This window comes from Vitis riparia, chromosome 7 (genome assembly GCF_004353265.1).
Source record: "Vitis riparia cultivar Riparia Gloire de Montpellier isolate 1030 chromosome 7, EGFV_Vit.rip_1.0, whole genome shotgun sequence".
Lineage (NCBI taxonomy): Eukaryota > Viridiplantae > Streptophyta > Magnoliopsida > Vitales > Vitaceae > Vitis > Vitis riparia.
In genome coordinates, this window is record NC_048437.1 from 26,157,343 (window position 1) to 26,181,389 (window position 24,047).

General features: G+C 35.1%; 5 protein-coding genes across 13 annotated transcripts; all 5 read right to left on the reverse strand.

The window, feature by feature from the left end:
- Positions 1–2,548: 2,548 nt before the first annotated feature.
- Positions 2,549–4,576, reverse strand: LOC117917593 (probable glycerol-3-phosphate acyltransferase 3). Its single transcript, XM_034833918.1, has 2 exons — positions 3,866–4,576; positions 2,549–3,650 (listed from the first exon to the last, which is right to left on the reverse strand). Exons 1-2 carry the CDS (start codon positions 4,559–4,561, stop codon positions 2,775–2,777), a joined length of 1,572 nt encoding a protein of 523 aa, XP_034689809.1. The 5' UTR covers positions 4,562–4,576; the 3' UTR covers positions 2,549–2,774.
- A 6,821-nt stretch (positions 4,577–11,397) lies between these two features.
- LOC117917774 lies at positions 11,398–14,321 on the reverse strand. 5 transcript variants are annotated; one of them, XM_034834164.1, is made up of 4 exons: positions 14,190–14,321; positions 12,835–13,459; positions 11,837–11,983; positions 11,398–11,687 (listed from the first exon to the last, which is right to left on the reverse strand). In XM_034834164.1, the coding sequence occupies exons 2-4, from the start codon at positions 13,397–13,399 to the stop codon at positions 11,680–11,682; spliced, it is 720 nt and encodes a 239-aa protein (XP_034690055.1). In that variant the 5' UTR covers positions 13,400–13,459; positions 14,190–14,321; the 3' UTR covers positions 11,398–11,679. The 5 variants fall into 5 exon arrangements, with proteins under 5 accessions (XP_034690055.1, XP_034690052.1, XP_034690050.1 ...); XM_034834161.1 differs by having other exon boundaries at positions 11,839–11,983; positions 12,835–13,688; XM_034834159.1 differs by having other exon boundaries at positions 11,839–11,983; positions 12,835–13,698.
- Positions 14,322–14,755: 434 nt separating this feature from the next.
- LOC117918206 (Werner Syndrome-like exonuclease) lies at positions 14,756–15,346 on the reverse strand. Its single transcript, XM_034834714.1, has one exon. The coding sequence runs from the start codon at positions 15,344–15,346 to the stop codon at positions 14,756–14,758; it is 591 nt and encodes a 196-aa protein (XP_034690605.1).
- A 557-nt stretch (positions 15,347–15,903) lies between these two features.
- Positions 15,904–16,783, reverse strand: LOC117919453. Its single transcript, XM_034836661.1, has one exon. The coding sequence runs from the start codon at positions 16,613–16,615 to the stop codon at positions 16,028–16,030; it is 588 nt and encodes a 195-aa protein (XP_034692552.1). The 5' UTR covers positions 16,616–16,783; the 3' UTR covers positions 15,904–16,027.
- A 1,156-nt stretch (positions 16,784–17,939) lies between these two features.
- Positions 17,940–23,192, reverse strand: LOC117918684. Of its 5 annotated transcripts, none has more exons than XM_034835510.1 (7): positions 23,089–23,192; positions 22,295–22,605; positions 21,475–21,922; positions 21,307–21,312; positions 20,780–21,078; positions 19,468–19,839; positions 17,940–19,130 (listed from the first exon to the last, which is right to left on the reverse strand). In XM_034835510.1, exons 2-6 carry the CDS (start codon positions 22,592–22,594, stop codon positions 19,492–19,494), a joined length of 1,401 nt encoding a protein of 466 aa, XP_034691401.1. In that variant the 5' UTR covers positions 22,595–22,605; positions 23,089–23,192; the 3' UTR covers positions 17,940–19,130; positions 19,468–19,491. The 5 variants fall into 5 exon arrangements, with proteins under 5 accessions (XP_034691401.1, XP_034691403.1, XP_034691402.1 ...); XM_034835512.1 differs by lacking the exon at positions 23,089–23,192 and adding an exon at positions 23,011–23,087; XM_034835511.1 differs by lacking the exon at positions 23,089–23,192 and adding an exon at positions 22,935–23,082.
- Positions 23,193–24,047: the final 855 nt, after the last annotated feature.

Below are 24,047 nucleotides of genomic sequence, written 5' to 3' on the forward strand. Positions count from 1 at the left end.
ACAATCATCGTACCTAAAAAAACCTATCTCATAATTATCATCCCTATAACTATTGTCTAAATTTTAATTATGATATTGATATCTATACATTGTTTACCATTAGAAAAGAGTTTTGGTAAACGGCAGTTAGCATGACAACTTGTAATTCAAAGCTTGTCCCATTAGAGACAAGATACGACTAGTACCAAGAAAAACCTCTCATGATCATCGTTTCTAGAAAAACCTATCTCATAATTATCATTCCCATAACTGCTATTAAAATCTTAATTATGAGATTAATATATATACACTATTTACCAGTAGAAAAAAGTTTGGGTAACTTGTAGTTAACATGATAGTTTGTCCCATTAGGGACAAGATACGACCGATACCTAGAAAAACCTGTTTCATAATCGTCGTACCTAGAAAAACCTATCTCATAATTATCATCCCTATAACTATTGTCTAAATTTTAATTATGATATTGATATCTATACATTGTTTACCATTAGAAAAGAGTTTTGGTAAACGGCAGTTAGCATGACAACTTGTAATTCAAAGCTTGTCCCATTAGAGACAAGATACGACTAGTACCAAGAAAAACCTCTCATGATCATCGTATCTAGAAAAACCTATCTCATAATTATCATTCCCATAACTGCTATTAAAATCTTAATTATGAGATTAATATATATACACTATTTACCAGTAGAAAAAAGTTTGGGTAACTTGTAGTTAACATGATAGTTTGTCCCATTAGGGACAAGATACGACCGATACCTAGAAAAACCTGTTTCATAATCGTCGTACCTAGAAAAACCTATCTCATAATTATCATCCTTATAACTATTGTCTAAATTTTAATTATGACATTGATATTTATACATCGTTTACCAGTAGAAAAGAGTTTGGGTAAACTACAGTTAGCATGACAAACTTATAATTCAAAGTTTGTTCCATTAAGGACAAGATACAAGTGGTACCTAGAAAAACCTGTTTTATAATCATCAACTGTTATCTAAATTTTAATTATGAGATTGATATATATGTAGAAAAGAGTTTGGGTAAACTATAGTTAGCATGATAGCTTGTGGTTCAAAGCTTGTCCCATTAGGGAACAAATACGATTGGTACCTAGAAAAACATATCTCGTAATCATCGTACCTAAAAAAACCTATTTCATAATTATCATTATTATAATTTTTATCTAAAGTTTAATTATGAGATTGATATCTATACACTATTTACCAATAGAAAAAAGTTTAAGTAAATTACCGTTATCATAACAACTTGTAATTCAAAGTTTGTCCCATTAAAGACAAGATACGATTGACACCTAGAAAAACCTGTTTCATAATCATCGTACCTAGAAAAACCTATCTCATGCATAATTATCATTCCTATAATTGTTATCTAAATTTCAATTATGATATTGATATATATACATTGTTTACCAGCAAAAAAGAGTTCGGATAAATTTCCGTTAGCATGACAACTTGCTGATACTTGAAAGGATGAGAGTTGAACTATGGCCATGTATCTTTGACAAATAAACGTACATGTGATGATCAAGTGTAGCATTTATTGCAACCTATATGACTCAACCCTCAAAATGCTAAGTCCAAGCTGTTACGAACTATACGATGGTAGTATATACATAGTGATATTAGCAGTATTTTATTGAAAAATAATTTGTTATTATTTTATATTAAAAATAGGAAAATATATATTTTTTTAAATTAATCATACATAATATCAGAATGAGATAAAATAATACCCGACTTTAAGGTAAAACCTTAAATCTGTCATAATCCATTTATTTTTTAATTCAAAACTTGTCCAATTAGAGACAAGATACGACTGATACTTAAAAAAACCTATCCTATAATTATCATTCTTATAATTGTTGTTATCTAAATTTTAATTATGAGATTGGTACCTATACACTGTTATCCGGTATAAAAGAGTTTAAGATGAATTGCAGTTGACATGAGAGCTTGCTGATATTTGAAAGGATGAGAGTTGAACTCTGGTAATGTATCTTTGACAAATAAATGTACATGTGATGATCAGGTGTAGGCATTTATTGCAACCTATTTTGTTCAACTCTTAAAATTAATCTAAGTCCCAGCTGTTACGAACTATACACTGATAATATATACATAGTGACATTAGTATTAGGAAGCTAACGTGTACCTTGTTAGGAAAGCTATAAATATGGAGACAGTGACAGATTAATAGCATGATCAGCCCCTAATGCTGTCATATAATTCACTAGTAAACCTAAAAATTAGGTACAAATCATTCACATTAAAAACAGGATTATGAATTTCATATATTTATGAAGAGCATTATTGAGCTATTGCGTTCTATGCACGTTAGGAAGGCTAGAAATGCTCAGAGAGTGACAATAGCATGATCTGTACTGTTGCCGAATTAATTCAGATGTAAACCCTACAAATTAGACACGGTCTTTCACATTCCAGACAAAAAAAAAAAAGAGATGATGACACTTGCATATTATTTGTATCGTCATTCAAATAGAGAAAATATAAATAAGATCATGATGTAAATGGTAACCCAATCTAAGATTTTCTAGAAGAATTTAATTTTATATATATGATATTTGACTTCTCATTGAATCCGTACAAATTGGTTTTGGAGATCCCATATCAAAAGAGTATAGAAGAAGAAAAGGAAACCTTTATGACGCTCTAAATACAGAAAGAACTGCAGGGAACCTTATTCCCATGGCACAAGCAATTAGGGTTTAGGCTTTGTTACACCAGTAGAGGCTATACGATCCCTTCATTTCCTGCTAAGGTCAAGTACTTGTCCTTCCTGTTGAGACTGGTGCACTCAAACCCTAACGCCTTTCCAAGCTCACTTTGTACATGATTGGCAACATGGAACCTTGATTCTCCACCATCATGGCATGATGCCCCTGACACCTTCTCAAGGAACTGGATATTGTAACTTGGACATGGGTTCATGAGAAAGAAGAGAGGGTCTAAACACTTGAGCCCACCTGCGGTGGTCCCATGGAACATGCTGACGTGTGAGTCCATGGCAACGGGAATGATGTTATCGCTCATCTCTGAGAACAGTGGGCTGAATCTGAGGAGATAGGGTTCTCTGCAAGTAGTTCCTTCTGGACAAACTACAAGGTCTCCTTGACTTAATAGCTTATCCATCATTTTTCCATCTTGATCTCTGTCCCTTGATAATCGGACGGTTCTGATTGGTGCTAAGAGCTCGGATAATCTACTTAGGCTGTACGTAACTGCAGTTACAGGCTTGCTTAAAGCAAAAGAAATGTAGAGAGGGTCCAGTAGAGTTCTGTGGTTGCAAACATAAAGAAGGCCTTTGGGCTTGTTTTGCTTTGCGGTTAAAACTGAGGGGGATCCTTTAGGTTTCGCCGTAAGCTTGAGTCTTAGACCACTGAAGGTTAAGATCGGAAGTGAAATCTTGTTGGGCAAAGATAAGGCTACAATGATCCGGAATATGGCTAGGCAGGACCCAAATGGAACCCACATGAACATGGCTAGAGTAGAGAGTGGGGTTGGTCTGAGGGCCAATCTACCATCATGGAAGATGAGGGGTTTGGTGTATTTGTCTCTAGGCAGGTGGTGCCAGCTTGTTCTGTCTGCTTCACTCATTAAGTAAACATCCTGGTGCAACAAAAATAAATAATGGTAAGTAAGAAAGTTCACAGTATGAACATTTATGCTTAAGAACTACCTCTTTTAACTCCAGTAAAGTTAGAATTGAAGCTAGCCCATTTTAGAAAATGCTTCAAAAAGGGTATTTTGCTAACTCAAGGTAAAGCTGGGCCAAAAGTGCTTAATGTACATGCATAAAGAAGCAATGAAAATCTAAAACACACCTTGCAATGAGAGAAAAAATGATGAGCAATAGGTCTGTTGAGGTTGTTAATCCCAATAGCAGTTCTGCAGCTCCTTTTCTGGTCGTCTCCAAAGATCGCCTCCAAACCAGACATATCTTTTTTCTTCTCTTCCATTAGCCCCACAAAGTATCCACCAACCACCTTGAGCTCTCTCCCAACCACAATGTCAACCTCCAAATAATCTCTCAAGAAACTCTCAACCATTACTCGAGGCAAACAGCTCACAGCCACCTTCTTCCTCCCTCGTCTCATCATCTCAAACCCTTCAATCCCAACATCCTCGAGGAAGAACTTTGGCAGAACAGCACTTCCTGCTCTAAAGCTCGCTTTCTTGATACCAAAAAAGCAGATCATGACCATCATCTTTATGCCCATTTCCTCACGAACCAAACAAGTAAAAGGGTATAAAAGAAAGAGGACAAGAGCCCTCAAGAGGCTCCCAGCTTCAAAGGCCACAAGCATGAAGTAAGGAAACAGACTAGAGGATTTCAACAAAGTCCCCTCCACATTAAAGACCAAAGTGTCACAATCTGTCAGCCCTGATCTAAGGACAAAGGAAGGACTCTTCTGAAATTTAAACTGAGATGCATGGATGTTGCTGACCTTTTTGTGGAGATAATTTAGGAGCTGCTTAAGAGGAATGCGGAAGAAGAAGAAAAGGGCCTCAGTGGACATTTTCGCTTGCACGGGTGGTTAAGCCAATGTTGTGAAGTCCTTGACTGGCAAGGCCATTTTATAGCAATCCAAGGATGATGGCACCCTCTTTCTTCATAATTATTACAGGAACGTAGTCTTTGCCAAGAGCCAGCTGTGGACGCTGTATGGTGCGTGGGTTCCACCATGGTACGCGTAGAAATTGGAAAATATCAAAATAAAAGACATACAGGTATCTGAACAAGTCCTTGTCGGCAGTGCGCGCCCTTGCATTTGACTTTGAAAAGTCATTGCGAACTTCTGCGAAACGTATCGCTAACAACAGCATGAAGGTTCTTACTTCGGCTGATTCGTCAACTGGAATCTAAGCATGAACCATTTAATAACGCTTCATTTGGTGTATATTTCAATATGACACTCAAAATAATTCCAGGGTTTGGTGCTGAAAACCTCAGAATTTACAATTGCAGAAGAGTGAACTTTCTGGGAAATAGGGTGGACATCACCCAAATTAAGCGATCCATAAGGGATTCTTCATCAATAATGCTTTGATGACCAATATGACGATAGGTGCAACGGTGTGCTAACAACCTAACAGAAGGTAGATACTGCTTGAAGAGAACTAATGACGTCATTTTTGCTATGATGGTTATGATTGAAATTATAACTACTAACAGGTTTGGGTCCATTAGGTATTTTTTGGTGGGGGCAATTCAATGGAGAGGGGCACATCCTACTCGCCAAGGGCGACCAAGTCACTGTATAAGTATGACTTTGTCTTCTGGTGGCCTTACGGATACAGAGTATGATTAGGGCTTTCCAGTGGTAAGTACTGCTCTTTATTAATCTACAAATTTATTACATGAGATTTGCTGAATCTGAGGAAAAAAACAATTCCAAAACGTGTCACTTTTTAGGTTTCTATATATTAGAGGTGACAAAGTTTAATACCATTCACCAACGTATTTTAAATTCAATATACTTTTTACATATTTGGATTAAATATAATTGAATTTAGTCAAATCCAGTATTAAATCCAACATGCTTTTTACATATTTGAATCTAGTGCTATAATTGAATTTTGGTTAAATTCATGTCAACCTCCTATTTAATAAATTCGTAGTTTTTAAATTAACTTACAAAATACAAATTTAATTTAAATCAACTCATTTAATAATTTTATTGATCAATCTAATCATAAATTTAAACTATTTGACACATTTTAAATTTGTTTTTAAGTTAATTGTTCAATTGAATCATAAATATATTTTGTTGAAATATTAATCATAAATTTATATAAGACTTAATTTGATTATTATATGGGATGTAATTATTAAATAGCTTAAATGAAATGTACCATATGTTAGTTATTTAATAATTAAGCAGTATTTAAATTTATATTTTTGTCATAAGGTTTAGGTTAACTTATCTGATAAAATACTTAGATTTTTACTTGACACAAGGAATGCCCACCAACCACTTGCCACCCCTACTTTAATTTCGGAGTTTAATTTCTGATCGAGTTAGCATACCAAGAGGTGTAAGTCAGCTTCTCCCTCACTTCCCTAGCTGTATCTCCATGACACGAACTATGTTTACCCTCATCCTTCACAAGCCCTCCAATGTCTGCCTTTGTCCTTCTTAATTAATAGCCTCTGACACCACCATCTGTTCTAAAAGCCGACCTTCTGGTTTGTGGGGTATGCCTGAAAAAGTTCCCAATTTCAGACCGTTCGGCTTTTACCAAATTAACTGGAAACGGAGACGAAACAGACGTTGCATGTGGGTACAGTACTTCAAAGATACTGTTCAGTAGATAGATAAATTGACAGTAGAGGTGCTGCGTTTCCTGTGGCCTAGTTGGGGTCCATATTACAGCCTGAAGGGTAATGTTCCCCACCTCATGTTTCTTCTCGTGTCATCCCCAAATCGCAGTTGGCATGGAAAAGGAATTGTGGGTCATAATGTTTTAGAGAATGTTAAGCAAATAATTTTAAAAGACCGGACTTTTGAAGTTGATGAACAATGGATTTCCTTTTCTGGATTAATTTATGGACACCCCACTTTTTTTGTGTCATTTTCTGGTTTTGTACATATCTCTCTCATGAGAAAATATCCAAAAGGCCATATCTAAAATGCTTAAACCGACGCATTCATATTGGGCAGGCACTACGTATGTTGACATATACCTAAAACAAACCCTCCAGAGCACGGTTATCATTAATCAAGCATGCACTTCTTGTGGATTCAGCTGGTTTTGCTGTTGAATATTCTTCTTTGTTCAGCGGGAGGGCAGATAGATAATTATTGCAAAACTGACTAAGATTAGCTTTGATATTGAAGGCTTCCCAAAGTATATCACTATCCACACTATTTAAATTTACCAGCTGTGGACCAACACTTTCATTCAACCAAACAATGAGAATTATCGATAATTTCCCATTAGTGGAGACGATTTATTTAAGTGGTTGGAAACTGTCCTTTGCTGCACTTTTTCAAGCAATCGCTACTTTATGATGATGAAAGGACAAGAACCGCGTGTTGAGCCTTGGCTAGCAGTCATCCCCACAATGGTCTTATCTCTATATGTAATAGATTGATTGACTACTCGGAGGAGCTGGGGTGGGTGGAACATTACTCATTGAATTAATTGCATTGTTCGAAAAGTTCTTGGAGTTGTATTCCTGTTGTGGTAAGAGTAGGCAAATGTACTTCTCCACTATAGCCCCACTGTCACTGCAAAAGACCAGGCCATGTAAGAAAGGGAAGAAAGAAAAAATTAGTTCCTACTTTTTAATTTCGATTCATTCACAATTTAATTCTGTACTGTCTCAGAAAAAAAAAAGGTTTGTTTCCAATAATGGGGTGGATTAGTTTCTTGTTAAGGCCATTATAGGGGTTTTTTCTTAATGACGGTGGCTAAGAATATGGACGTATGGTCTAAGAAACATCATCTGCAAGGCTGTTTGGCGTGCTCGTGTCGGTCAATGCTGGAGGAAGATGAACACCTCACATTTGCATTAAATGATCCGGCCGTTGATTATCATCCTTAATTTAACGCGTGGCTTCCGCATGTAGCTTGAAAATTCAATGTCCGCCATTGTTTTCATTCTTAATCATTTGATTCAACCTTATCAAGCTGTGAAAATCTGAAAATCCAAACCACGCTGTTCACATAGTCTGCATTTAATGCATACAGTTTTCAGTTGTTTTCTAGTTTCTACCGAGACACAAAGAGAAATGGAGATGTATGAACTTATGTTAATCCAAGATAAGCATTAGGAAAAAAAAGAAAAGAATTAGGAAATGGTCGTGTGTGCCCCATTTGCCATGCTGCTTTTATTACAAAAAGAGACAAGGACGATGAAGCCTCCATATTCCATGAAATAGTAAACCCTTGCTCATTGTAAAGTTTGCATGATGGGCTTCATTTGAAATAGTTCGGAACGATCGACATGATTCGAAAAGACCCCGGTTGAGAATGGATCAAGGATGGTTCATTGAATTTTTCTCAAATTTTCTAGATCGAACTTCATTGTACGGAATGGATACATATAAATGCCAAGTTGGAGTACTTCCCCATTGCGAAAGAGCTAGACACACCTGTATAAATATAATTTTGCAGGATGGGCAGACTAAAGGTTCCATCATGGGATTGCAGTGATCCATTAGGGTTTGGGCATGGCTCCTTTGACATTGAGCACCAACATTACTCAAAGTGCAATGAACTTCGTTTCAATTTTGAACCAAATGTTTGGGAACTAAGAAGGGGCGGTTCATTGAATTTCTCAGATAACGTCTATAATTCATCTTCTCCACCAATAATCAAGCATACTTCAATATAATTTAGTTTGTTACAATAAATGCTGAGGAAGGGACCATTGTGGCAGCTTTCATGGCCCACAGGGGTTGGAGCCGACCGTTTGAATTAGGTATGGCTCGTTCACATATTAGTATATTACTCGAATTTTTATATAAGTACTTATGACCAGCCCGGTGCCGCATACTCCGCCGCGATCATGTCTATCATTGAACGTTAATTAGGATAATGAGAAATCAAAAATAAAAAAAATCGTGTTTTCATACGCGCCTTAAAAAATAATCCTAACATAGAAATTTTCTAAAAAATAATTCAAGGTCCAAATAGCATCATTAAAAAATAGTATCTAAATGGTTAAAGGTAATACATTTAATAAATAATTTTAGACAATCACTTGAAATTTGCATTTTATAAATCTGAATTTCTATTTTATGACTTATTTTTTTATATGATTGTGTACACACTTTTCTCGTGTAAAGGAACTTATGGTTATAATATATTTAATTTAAATTTTATAGTTAATATGAGTTTGATGAAGGTATCGAATGATATATTCCTATCGTACCACAAATAAAATGTCACCTACGTACTTAACATTTTTAAGGTTTCATTTGTCTATGTCTTATATTTTAATTCTATTTGCTTTTCCTTTAATCCAATAATATAGATTTTATGACATAAGATTAATGGTTAGAGCATGAAGTTCACTCATCCAACTTTTATACCTTATAAAGTTGTAGAAGAAGAACAACTCCATTGTAATATTTTTCTCCTATTATTTTAATTGATTTTGGCAAGCAACGGATGAAACTTGGTGAATGGAGTCAAATTTCTATAATAATTTTATTTAGAAGATTATTGTATCTACGGGGAATGGTATTCCTTATCCACCTTCCACCTAATTGATTTGATTTTGGGAGAATGTTAAAGCAAAAACTAGAAAGAATTGTTGATTTCACTTAGGAATGAAAAATACTATGAAGTTTGAATTTTAGGGTAAGACTTCTATTGTTGAATATATGTATAAATCTTAGTCCAAAAAATTTAAGAAAAAATCATTCTAATAAATCAAAAGACAAAAAATGATTTTAAAAAAATTTTGGATTAACTTTATATTAGATTTGTGGAAAAACAAATCATAAGGAAGAAAATTATTTTCATAAGAAATTAAAGTCAAGCTCCCAAAGCTTATGACTTTTCAGTAACTCATAAGCCACAAGCTAATGTGGTAACTATGAAGGCTAGCTCTTCAATTAGGTGTCACATGAATAGCCTTAAGTTAAATATTATTTGTAGTTCAAATAACTATTGGATTGACTCTAGTGTTAATTATATTCACGTGTGTGCTCATATAAATTTATTTTTTAATTATCAAAAATCACATTCAAGTATTATGAGCATCGAAAGAATTCCATAAGTACGACTTGGTTGTTCAATCTAGTTTTATGGTGGTATTTGAGTCTAATAAAGTTGTCATTATCTAGAATGAGAATTTGACTAGTAAACGTTGTTTTATGAGATGAGCTCTTTAATTTGAATGTAATAAATGCTCCTTTAATTAAATAAGAAAATTCTTCATTTTGATTGGAAATATTAGACTCTTCAATGTTTCACATGGTAGATTAGGGCATGTCCAAAAAATAGTTGAATCCATGACGAATTTAGCTTTTTTTGCAAGTTTGAAATTAATGCTAAGACAAAACGTGAAGTATGGTACAAGCTAAACAAACCTCTAAATAATCATATGAAAATTTTGACAAAGTTGTACAATCTATCTCGAGAAAAGAGTGTCAATTAACTCTATATAGAAGATGGAGTATTTACTCTTAAGAAAATGTATTTGGATCCTCATCAAGTTTTTTCTAATCCCAAACCTTTATTGTTTGTTGGAATCAAGGTTTAATTGAATTACTTTTCCATTGATTATATTCTAAATTAATATAAACTGTTTTTAACATGTTGCAATAAAAATTTTATTCTTGTTTGATTTTTATTTATATTTTTGTGTTAAATTGTGCAAGAAAATATGATTTTCTTCCGGGTTTTTTCAAATCAAAATGTAATTCATTAAATAACTCTCTTGCATTGGGTGCAATAATGTCTTTTAAGCTCAATAATGAATCACCCAAATGACGACTCTTAAAACACACCTATGGGATATGATGTAGAATGTTATAAAATGTTTGACCTGTTCTCATTAGAAACCAATTGATTTTAAGGCTTGTTTGGAAACGGTGCTTGAAAACAATTTTCTCTTCTAAATAATGAAAATCAATTTTTTAAGTTCATAATAGGTTTGACAAAGTTTTAATTAAAAATAGTTTTCAAAAATTTATTTTAATAACTAGTTATATTTTAGAATAAATTTGAAGTGTCGAGTTGTTTTTCTACAGTGTTCTTAGTAACAACCGAAAAAACGAAAAATAATTTGAGAATATTTACATCGTAAGTGTATAATATGTACCTTCATGGATTATAAATAAAGAAAATTATTTTTTTGTTTTTCATATTTAAGTTTCCAAAAGAATTTTGTTCTTGTCCCCCTCGTGACAAAATATAAGTAAACAAACTTTGATGGAGTCCCATCAAAATCTGCATTGAATCTCATACGAAACTAATGGAAGTAAACAAATAGCACATCCATTACAAGATACATGAACTAATGAATGGTTGCAATGAACCAACCAATGCTTCGCATCCATTCCGACCGATCAGGTGTAGTTCATCTTTGGACCAATCATATTATGACATCTTGACATTCCTCAACCTCTCCAAAAGACCAATTATACTACAAAAAATGTCAACTTCCACAAACCAGCTATATCGTGACAGACAAAGTTGACATACAAAATTCACAAAACAGACATTCTATGGAGTAAATTTTCACAGATTTTCAACTTTTTTTTTCTATTATATACAAATATATATCATATGTGTATGATATGTCTCACAGAACACATCATTTTTTCCCTAAAGGGAAAAAAATAAACATATCTGCTTCAGGATATAAACAAAATAATAGCTTTGAAGTGGAATAGGTACAAATCCTCAATAGATTGATGTATTACCAATAAAACTTGCAAAACCATGGCTTCCCTATGAATTTCAGTGCTGTACAAATTAGAACTTTTACATCACACAAGCTTCATAAGAGTTACATATATACAGAAACCAGGACAGTCAGGCAAAATATTTCATGGTGTCTGGGTAAAGCTATGATCCTACATAAGTCAGCCATTGCATCTTTCATTCTTCAGTGCTTTTCTGTTTCATCCATAAACTCTATCCAATATTTTTTTGAGGCCTGATACCTGTTGTTCTACTGAACTGCATTAAGGTAAAATATGGGAAAAATATGAGGCACAGATAGTTATCCCGATTCCTCGAATATCGTAGGTTCTTAAGATAACAATAATGCATGGAAACACAATTCAAGATGATCTTCCACAATAAAAATAAAGGGTAAAGGAACACACACTTGAGTGAGTTGGAACCAGGTTCATTGCCCTCATTGGGAGGGAGGTTTTTGTAATATTGAACTGAAATCAAACTTTTCCTTGAGTTCACTACTGGCTCAGGCGATCCCTGAAACCCCTCATGTGAACTGGCTCTGGAGCATATTCCTGTGAGCAAAGTTTCAAGGCACAAATCAGGGTCTGTTTCATGAAAAAAGAATGTCCATGGTTTGTAACCCAAATTTTCTGTGAGAAGTGGAAGCCAAGTAACTCGGAGAAAAAGGTTTTACATGAACCCCAAAAACATAACAGCTAAAATGACAGGAAAATTTTGAATTTTTATGTGGTAGCTTGAACCAGCAACAATGGATTATCACAAACCTGAAATTTCATCAGATGCTTAATAACAAGAAAAAATAATTATTCAACGTCCTCAACAACCTTAAAAGATCTGTAATTAGATGGTTCTAGCTCAAGATCACAAAGCATATAATAATGAATACACGACAGACAACAAAGAGTTCCGTAATAACAATAGTTTTGATTATCAAATATAATTTCCAAGAATATTTTGTAAGACAATTTGGATTTGGAGCAATCCTATAATATCGGCATTTTCCTAGCTATCAGCTTTATTAGAGAACTCATCATCCATTAAACAGCAGTGCTTAAAACAAAATAAGGATCAAAGAAAAAAACTGGATATAACACACTTATCGAAATGCAAAGAGTCGAGAACAGATCAGCAATGGGTGAATACCCTGATGAAATAACAACATATGCTGTTATTTTACTGTACCATGTGGCTAGGCACCATTAGTTTTTATCACGACAATTAAAAAAAAATCTTACCATTCCATGTGGGAGGATCCAGTTTATTCAAACTATATACACAGTACTTATATCATATGAGCACTGGACAATGCATGGGACATATGAATCTTAAAGCAAATGAATCATAAAATGAAACGAGAAGGAAAAAAAGGAAGGCCCAGTTCATGTCTAAAATGCAACCATACCTTGAAATAGTATTATAATGAAAAAGAGAAATGTTATGATCATGGCAGATAAACTGCTGCTGCTCATTGACGATGCCTTGGCAGCTTTCTTTTTCTTCAACTCTTTTATCCGCTCAATCCTAGCACGCCTCCTCATTGCAAGCTCAGATATCTCCCTAACAAATTTCTGGTCAGCAGCATCCAACAAAGGACCTTGAGGAGGTCGAGGTGGCTTAGGAGGCTTTCTAGAGTTTGTCTTTTTATGCTTCTCATTCACATATTGCTTCATTGCAAGATTGCTGTTCTCTCGACTCTCTTCCCCTCTTGAACTGATGTCTATCAACAGCTCTACATTCACATCTGCAGTGTTGCCGTATTTTACCAAATTTTTTATCAAACTTACACCATTTTCATCCTTAACTGATCCATCAAAATTCCAAACCTCACTGCCAACCCTACTAAATAGTTTATTTGCCTGTATATTGCCCAAAACAGGGTCCCTGCCTCCATCCTCCTCGCTAGTATTTCCACTACAATTTCCAAGATCTACTTCAAGATCTCTTTCCCTTGAGGAGATTTGATCCATTCAAGCTAAATCTTTTTTCTTTCCTCTCCACTCCTCCCACTCTTTAGGTTAACTTTTCCACTGCAAAAACAAAGCTCAATGTGTTCATCATATGGATTAATCCTTCACCCAATCCAGGTAGCAAAGGTTGTACATTACAAAGACCTGCCCTCAAAATCATCTACACTGAGTAGGTGAAAAGGGTATTCAAATTCAGGCGGGCAGAAATTTTCAGAGATTGAAACTCCTATTTTCTTTATTGCCTGCCAATTATAAACCCTTTTGCAGATAGCTATGCTTCAGATTGTTCCTGACCATAGCTTCAAAAATAAGTAAAGAAATTCAACTCTTTGGGTCTCCATTATTTATCACCATATAAAAACATCAACCATTTTCTAGAACAATGGAAAAAACCTACAGTTTGAACATTTAATCAGAAAACAGGCTCTTAACACAAAGCAATGCATAAAAATCCTACATTATAATTCAATACAACGCCGAGGAGAAGCCAAATTTAAAATGCTCTAAGAAAACAAAAACAGGGGAAAAAAAACACGACCTAATCCCCTTGTTTGACCGGGAAAGGGAAGGAAAATACTTCAAAAGGCTCAAACAAAGAAGGCCATTACAAGGCATTTCCCTTTCCTTCCTCCCGCTCTTTTCCGGGAACCAAACACTAAAAATGCCCAAAAAAAAATATAAAAAAATTAAAATTAAAACAAAAAATTTAAAAATCCAGCTGGGTTAATGCCTCTTTGAAATTAGAAGAAAAAAATAATAATAAAATAACAATAATAAAGACATACCGTACCTTTCCGGAGGATGGAGACGAAACCCTAGACTCAATCCACAGACAGACCGAGAGCGCGAGATTAGGACTCAACAAATGTTTTGTTGGTTATCCATTCATAATATCCCCAATTTAGAGCTTCATCTTTCTCTTTTCTTTTTTTTTTTCTTTTTTTTTTCAAATATTGGAATTTTGTTTTATACTTTGAAAGACGACAGAGATATGAACTTTTCAGATTTAAATAAATATACTTGAGATAGAGTTGACGGTTTGTCGTTTTGGTTGTGTCACCCAATAGCTAAGCCTGTAGCCTGTAAGGCATGGGACGTGTCAGACCGTTGGATCGTTTTTTCTATTCTTGCAGTGGTGTTTATTTGTTAATAATCTTGATTATGGTTTGGATAATCTAAATTTATTGGAGACAGTTAATTTCCCAATTAAATATGAAAATATCGTTATTTTTGTTCATTCAATTTCAATCCACCCACCAATGGATCACAGCCAGAATGTCGAATCCAAGCTAAAAAATTCAAAGAGTTTCAGGCTATGTTAGGAAATGGATCAAAGTAGAGAAGGCTAACTGCCCATTACATCTCTTTGAGGAGTCTGCGGCCAATTCTGTAGGAGGCGTAAGCATCAATACTTGCATACTCGACTTGCTCATTGCTCAGGATTCTTGCCTCCCAGTTGCTACTGCAAACATGCATCGGCTTCTGCATCAAGAGGCCAACTATCTGGAAGGCAAGATCTTTCAACCCAGGTCTTCTATACCAACGATTAGGCCAAAATGAGCAAGCTAGTGCACGAATGTTACTAGTCTTTTGGCAGTCCAGTTCATATTCATCTCTAAGTTTCATGGCATCGCTCTCAACCTCGACTCCAACAAAAGTTACGGCAGGGTTACTGAGAAAATTCTTGAAGGATTGGGGGATGTAGTCCATGTAGAATAGTTGGAGTATGAGGCACTTGGTGTCTACGCACAGCTGCAGAGTAGCAATTCTGTTGCTGGTTCCACTCAGAAAGGTAGGGCTCCATTCGCAGTCTAGTCCAACTATCATGTCTCCGCCCCTGTAGACTGCTAGGATGGTATTAACCCATGAGTCGACTTCTGATCCTCTGTCAGTTACCGTTGTTTCAATGGCCTTGTTGTCAAAGGAAACCAAGTGGGTGTAAGACATATTTGTAGAATTTGGTTCTAGTGGGGAACTTCAAGGTCCTGTATATACAGATATGCAGCCGTGGAAGATGAAGAGAGTGCATTTACTTGACTTGGAAAGCCCAAAAGGCAGGTGGGTCATTCAAGTTGTGATCTGTTTCAATGATGGAAATAAATCCAGGGAATGTAAATAGTCATTGGAAATTTGGAATTAACGCTTGGATTTTTGAGACATTTAGTATACTAGCAAACATTCTATTAGAGTTGCATTTTAGGTGGAGATATTAAGCATAATAAGGTACATTCAATTAAGAGTGCAATTTAGGTGGGTTGATGGATCCCACCTTTGTTTGAATCCGAATCTAACCCAACCAACTCAGATTTAATTTAAACTTAAAAAATAAGATTGAATCGGATTTGGGTTTAGTAATTAAAGTTAGAGATAATATTGGGTTGAGATTCAGTTAATTGTTTCTTAATTTAGGTTAGATTCGAATTAACCATCATCTTGATCAACTTTCAAAGTTGCAGCCCAACATTCAATAATAAAATAAGTTGAACTACATTGGTGGGGTTCAATCTGTGACATCAGATACATAGCCCTCTGTTTGTTGATATCAGCTTACTGAATTGCTTTTGTTCATATACTTAAAACATTTGATTACAAACACCAACCCAAAGCCAGATAAACAATTCTACATATTCAGATCTTATCGAGTAACTTGATGCCAATCCTGTGCACAGAATAAGAATCAATACAAGCTTGTTCAATTTGCCGCTCATCAAGTAGCTTTGATTCCCAATCACCACAGCAACCATTCTTGGGTTTCCACATACGAAGCTTGGCCACTTTATATGCAAGAGCTTTCAGACCAGTTTTTCCACTGAAACCAAGAGGAAAACTCCTGCTAGCCAATTCATGAACATCAGCTGCGTCAGTACACCAAAGACCATACTCACCCCAAAGCCTGAGTACATTCTCCTCAACCTCAACCCCAACAAAAGTAATGTCAGGATTACTAAGAAAACTCTTGAGGGATTTGGGTATGTAGTCCATATAGAGCAACTGAAGTATGAGACACTTGCTGCCTACACACAACTGCATGGTTGCAGTTCTGCCACCCATCGATGTAATGGGATGAGGCCTCCTTTTACAGAAGCCTATTATAAGGTGTTGACCTCGGTACATTGAGAGAATTTGATGCACCCAATCATCTGCTATGGAAGCTTTATTTGTGGCTGTTGTTTCTATGAGGTTGCCACAGAAGGAGACATGGTGTTCGTATCTCATTCTCCTGTTCTACTGTTGATTTATCTTCTTGTATTCCAGTCATTATGAGCACTTGTGCATAGAAGCTAATAGGGTGCTGTGACCGACATGGGCAGGTCGGAAGGCAGAGTAACGGTTCTGCCATCCACAAGTTCCCAAGTTCATCAATTAGTGGCATGATTGTTTCGATTACGAGTTACAACTTACAAGAAATTAGGGCCTGCTCGGCCACGGTTTTTTAAAACAGAATTTTCCATTCACCAGCAAGAAAATAGAAAATTTTGTTTAATGTTTTCGGAAAATATTTATAAGTTATTATTTATTTATTTATTTTACTTACTTTTCAAGATTATGTTTAAAAATTATTTAAATACGAAGAATAATTAAATATAAAATTATTTTTAAAACATAAAAAATGAGTTAAAACATTTCAAGTTTTAAAACAAAATTTTATTTTACAAACATTAAAAAATTGTTTTTCAAAATGGTTTTTCTTTTTATAATATCATTTTATTTTATGAAATTATTTAACTAAAACACGCCTTTTCGTTGACATTAAAAAAAGTATTTTATGTGGTATCTTTTTAAAAAATAAAAAGTAAAAAAAACATATAAAAAAAATCCACCCAAGTGTTTTTAACTTCCCGCCATTGAGGACCCAAAGTTTTCTCTTCTGTTATTTAGAGCAATAACACATGCAAAAACAGAAAATAGATCGAGCACATGCTAGTTTACTTTCAATGTGAGAATTTTCACTATGAAACACATCTCAAGACTAATATCACTCTTTTATTTTGACATATCCTCACCCTTTCCCCCCTCGGGTCAGATGCATGTGATGCCAATACCATACAAAAAAGCTACCAGGTTGATCTACCCGTAGTCATATGCTTATTAAGCCATATATGAAGATTTGAACCACTACCCTTTGGTTTACAGGATAACCTTAGTTATCACAAGATATGCAATTGATTTTTGTTTTTACTTTTAGTATTTTTCATGCAAGTATCTTTTCTATAAGTAATTTTGAGGAAATCATCTATCAGATGTTTTTTTTTCATAAAACATTACAAGCGATTTTTATTTTTATTTTTAAATATTTTTAAAATTTTATCAAAACGCTTGGTTTTTCTTTACAAACGTTTTAGTAAAGGAGATTCCAGCTTCATCTTAACGCAACAATGGAGGACTTGTTGCCCTCTTTTTGCAAGGAAGATCAAAAGGCAGTTGGCATTATGTTCTCTACGATTTTCCTAGTGCTTGCATCCATTTTTTTCTTGTCCTTTACTCCCTTCTTCTTATCTTGTTGTGAAGTAAGAAATTAATCCACCAAGAAAGATATTAATTGCCAACATCAACTCATTAGAATAATATTTGGAATGCCCAAATCATCCAAGAGCATTATTAACAAGCTACCTATGAGCATTAATTCTTCTGTTATGACCGTCCTCTCAACCTTTGCATGGCCAATTTTAACCTTTCTGTTGCGCAGGAGTACATTCTCTTTCCTAGTCTTGAATCATCCTCTTAACCTTAACCCCAACTGTAAGCAAATGGTGTTTAATCATAAAACATTTTTTCCATTCCAATCTTCAGTTGCTTTATATGATACTGCAACACCTTCTGCACGCAAGCTTCAAGAGTACTGCAACTCTCTCTCTGATTACCGGGTGAGTTCCCTTCTAATGACATGTTCTCTATGGTCATGAATGAGGAAACTCAAGCCACCAGCAGAAAGAATAATAAGAACTGTATAGTTTTGAAGCGATTCCGGAGAAGAGTCAGGAATCGGCTGAACAGGCACAAATCTGTGGTGTGCCCTTAACAGCACCACAAAAATTATACTTACCACATCTGGTACGGCAATGGTACTGCCTAGAAAAGTAGTTAATTTAACTGCAGAGTGATTCAGGATTCTCAACCTACTAACTACTATCCGTATGCTCAATGACAATGCAATAGTGAAATCTGTTTGGCCAATCAAGTCATATTTGATACGAGCTTGGGAAAAGATTTGGTGACCCAAGACATACCTCTCTCCAAAGGAAGCATATTCTTTGTTCCTGAAAGGCTTACTGGGCATTACTTTCTAGTTCCGTGCCAACCAAGCATCCAAATTATAGTGATGACCAAGAAAATTTGAAACAAGTGCAAAACCATCATCTACGAACATTCAGTGCTCCGATGTGGAACTTAAATATCATAGACATGAAGAAAAAACAAACGATTAACCTTGAATTCAACGATTAGTACTCCAAACCAATGAGCAGTGTCTTTGGTCCTACTCTGATAATTGATGTGAAATCTCCACGACTAACAAAGTTGTAACTTTAAAACAATACCAGCCTAACAAATAAGCTAAAATAATTTGTCTGCAAAGAAATTTGAACAAAAGAACACCAAATTGAGAAGGAAAGAACTGTACCAACGGAATTTGATGTTTGTCATTTTCTTTCATAAGCCCAAAAACATAACCGAGCATACCTAAATTTGGGGCTCCCCTGTGCATTACTCGTACCCAATCAAGATCTGGACCCTGAAAATTTTTGGATTGAAATTTTAAGCTAATGCATAATAAGCCATAAAGATAAGTCTTATGTCTCCCACCCATGCCCAGACAAAAACCTACTAAATTTACACAAGCTGCCCATTTCTCTATGCACTGTGCAACAACTGCAATGGTGTGTATCATAGAAAATGCGTAAAGGATTTTGATAAAGCTTGCCATCTAAACCCCCACCCCTGGAACCATATCTCATGTACTGTGAACCTTATCACAAAATTGGACAATGAGAGCAGGCCTTCAATGCTTTAGGACAACCAAAAGAGAAATAAATTACAATTTCTTAACTTGATGTAAGGATGTGACTCACCAAACTTAATTCCAAAATACCAATTTAGTATCGGTGGTAAGCTTTCCCAAAATCTTCTCTCCTTTGACGCTGAAACTCGCTGTAAGTATCATGAGGCCTTGAAGGAGGATAGTTTTCCACAGGGTTCGGGTACCTGCCCCTTGAATCCATAGGTATATTGGCTCCAGCATAATGAGGATTGGCAGAGGAACCATCATAATCAGAATAACTGGCCTGCTTATAGCCACCAAAACCTGAACTGGACATCTGTTGACGTGCCCGTTGGTGTTGCCTTTGGGCATCAAGTTCAAGAAATTCCTCCCACTGCTTTGCATGCGTGCCCCTTAAGATAGCTAGTTTCTTCATGTAATTCTCTCTCATTTCCCTAACAGCCTTGAATCCATAAAACCAGTTTGTCAGAAAACAAATTTCTTAATCAATACAACAAACAGCTAAGATGGCATCTTGATGCCCCCATGTTCCATAAAGGAGAGTGAACATGGCAACTCATGATGACAAGTTTTTGTCTTAAAGTTGCATTTATTGGGCTGAATTTTCTGTTTCCAATTTCCTCATTTTGGAAGAAATGTTTTAAGCTTCTTGTTTTTGCATTTCTTTCAAAAAATCTTCATGAAAAATCCCATTACTGACTGTTAATGATCAATTTTGAGGGTATTAATATAATTTGAGTATCAGGGTCATTATAGGATCATTAGCATTTATGTTTGAAAAAGGAAAAGTGTCAAACAAGCTCTAATCTTTCTGAGGTGTAGGAATGCTATAAATATTTGCTCAAGAACCATAAGTTAATAGCTAAACATTTTTAAGTTCAAGACACCAGTGAAAACTCACATAAGAATTAATGTCACCAGTGCAATAAATATTTGCTCAAGAACCATAAGTTGATAGCAAAACGTTTTTATGTTCAAGACACCAGTGCTATATTCATGTTGAAACCTCACATAAGAATTAAGGTCACGCTTATGTGAAATTTAAGGAATCAGGCAACATAAGTACCTTAAGCAGAAATTATGCAGGAAAATAGCATGCACAATACTGGGTTTTATGATATAACTAAAGAAGCATTTAAAATTGTTCTCAAAAAGAATTTCAGTCATACTTTAGATAAAAACATTTTTGGAGCCTAAAACATAAGTTGAGCCTGATTTCTTCTTATAGGCTATAAAAAATGGAAAAATAAAAAAGAAACTCAACATTTGAATTTGTCAATAGGAGCAAATGTTCACTAATCATCAAAATTGGTTTGGTGTGTTTAAATAAACCAGCTATCACTTGGGCAGTCAAGAATAAGTTTAAAAGATAAGCTTTATACCTCACGATGCTTATAATTTTCTTCATCTTCTTCTTTATCACGAATTCTTCCAAGATCCATTGCCTCCCTCTTATATTCCAACTCTAACTCCTCTAATGTCTGTGGGGCGGCAGGGTATTCAAACTTACGGCCAGATTGCATATCAGATCCTCGTCTCTCAGTATCCCACCCATCATTTCTGTAGACCCCCACACTCTGATTATGTCCATCATATGAATTATATGAACTGCCCGTGTAAGGGGGCTGAGCTGGAGATTTTGAATGGCTTGAACGACCTCTAGCTCCATCATTACCATAAGCTTCAGCAAAGGAAGAGTATGTTAAGCACTTGATTCAAGATGCTAACATAGATGGTAGCTTTAATTAGACATGCTATCTTATATTCACTCAGTGAATCCATCCGATGCAAACAATGCTGATATACTTTCAGTAAATATATTCGTTTTGGAGACAATCCGATCAATTCAGACTCACCCAGGAAAGTTACTTCAGAATCGAACACATAATGCTTGAACATAATAACTTACCTCTTGCTGCAAACAAAAATGATAAGCAACAAGTAGTATCATTAATAATTCAAAAAATGGGAGGTCAACAAGAGACACGTATGAAAATATCTAAGGACCTAATAAGCTACGAACATGGGATTACCAGCTTTTTATGGATGCCGTAAATATATCGTATGCTGTCCCTACCTTGTGGGGAACCTCTTGACAGTTTCTGCATATCGTCACGAATACGGTCTTCCACAACTCTCTCTTGCCTGCCAAATCTCTGTTGGAACTGTGCTATATTTTGTGGACTAGGATGAGATTTTTGGGATTCAGAGCGTCCAAACCGAGGGCCAACAGGGCTCCGCTCAGGTGACCTAGACCTATTCATGTGAGAAGTAGACGAAGCCTTTTTATTACCCTCCTCCTTAATCACTTTGTGCACTGCATCAACACCTTTTGCCAAAATTAGCCTATCCTTGCCACTAACAATTATAAATTTCTCCTCCATTTTAATTTTACAGCCAACATCCTTTTCAATCTTGTGTATCACTTTCTCTGTGAAAAGCGCCTTCACATGCTTTTCTCTTGCAGGAACCCTTTCAAAGAAATCTTGAGACTTGCGGTTTGCTCCAAGAGTAGATGGGCATCCCTGTATATGTTCCAAGCATAACATTCAACCCAAATAGAGAACACATTGAGTGTTCGGTTTTAGGAAAGTACTAAGGAAAAAAAATGCTATGAAAAATGATTTTCTCATCTTTGGTATTACCAAATCAAATAAGAAAAAAAAAATCAAATATAGTTACAATTAGTTAAAAACTTACAAGTATGAGAAAAAAATCAAATAAAATAAGAAAAAAAATCAAATATAATACCTTGACCTTTTTTTCTACCAAAAACAAGGTCAATTGCATATCAGAACTGACAAGCAAATTCTCTCATAATAGAAAAAATAATGCATTACTATAATGCTTTATTCCGACACCCTTTGGAAAAGAATTGATAGAGAAAGCAACAGCACCTGAGTAAAGTGGCCTGATTCGCCACATATTTTGCAGATCATTTCTTCTTCCTTTCTTTTCTTCCAGTTCCTCTCTGTAGCTTTAGACTTAGCCTCCCAAACCTTAGCTTCCCTACTGGTGAAATCTGTTGGGACAGCATTGGGGTCACGAGGTTCCTCTTCCTCATCAGAACTTGCATGAGACCTTTTGCTTGTTTTCGCTTTATCTTGTACATTGCTGGTGGTAGATCGAGGAGGACCAGTATATTCCTTATAAATTTCGCTAAAATCATCATCGTCTGGTTCTGGTCTTTTCGCCATCCAATGAAAACCTGCATTGCCAAACATTACCCAGCCATAATAATATATGTGGAACAAAGAAATCAAAACACAAACAAATGGATAAGCCCGAAAATAAAATTTGAAATACAGTCCCAATCGAAACGCATGCTAGAATCCTTATTTCTATGGATACAAAAACTGAAGTGATAACAGTGTGCCTGCTAATTTACAACCCAGCTCACCCAAAAGAATACCTAGCAAGACCCCTCGAAACTAATTCCAATTTTTATCGATTACAAAAACCAAACAGAAACCAAAAAAAATAAAAAAGGAACACCACCATTCAACATAATCACCAGAAACATCACCAACGACATACATGCAAACAGATTCGAATCGAAGCACACATTCGAATAGGACTCGAATCGCGCAAAAAGCAGAGAAATTGAGAATACCGTCAGTTGAAAATTGGATTGGATTGAATCCGTAATCTGCAATCGAAGAACATAGAAGAATCGAGAGAAAGAGATTACCCGAGGAGCGACAGCGGCGAGAGAGAGTGAGGGCTTGAACAATGAAGACCACCACGGCTAGGGCTTGTTTTTCGTTTTACTTTTTAGAATGGGTTTTTCTTATTTGCTTTTCTGCCCCTTTTATTTTGCGGGTATTGCATAGTAGGCCCATTTATATGCACACACGCTGATATGGCCCCGCTTTATCAACAATAGCCAATAGGAATAGCATTGGATGGACAAGGCTTCGGCCCCTTCTGTGTACGGGCTGGGCTTCCAATGACAACATGAAGCCTGGCCCAAATATTTTTTTACTAATCCTGGGCCATAGATTCTTGCTTGAGCCCAACTTTTATTTTTGATGGATGCCAGAGCAATTATCAGTATGTCTATTTTGCTCATTTGTTTGTAATCAAAGAGAGGCACTGCAATCCCCAAAAAGATATATAAAGAAAAAACCAAAATGGAAGGAAATAAACAAAAAGAAAATAAATAAAATATTCATTCAAAATGGGCTCAGAAAATTCAAAATCCCTACTAAACTAAAATTCGGATCTTAAAATTTAAATAAAAGTTAAATTTTATTATTTTTAAAATTTAAAATATAAAAATAATGTTTAACTTAAAAAAAAAAACCATACAAAAATATTTAAAGTTTATTAATACTTTTTTGGCTTTAACAGCTTCATTTAGGAATGACAACCGCCAAACTCTACAGGATTATCCCATCTTAATCTATTCCAATTATTTTAATACAGGTAGTATTTGTTTCTTAACTTAATAGAAAAAGTTAAAATATTTAACTTTTTTTATTCAACTAAAAATAATTTATTTATATAAATAAATATAATTAAAATAAATTTGTTATCGGTAGATTCAATTCAATTATATATGTTAATATCATTAAGTTACTTTTAAATAAAAACAATACAATATTTAAAAAAATGAAATTTTAATTACATTAATAATAAATATCATAT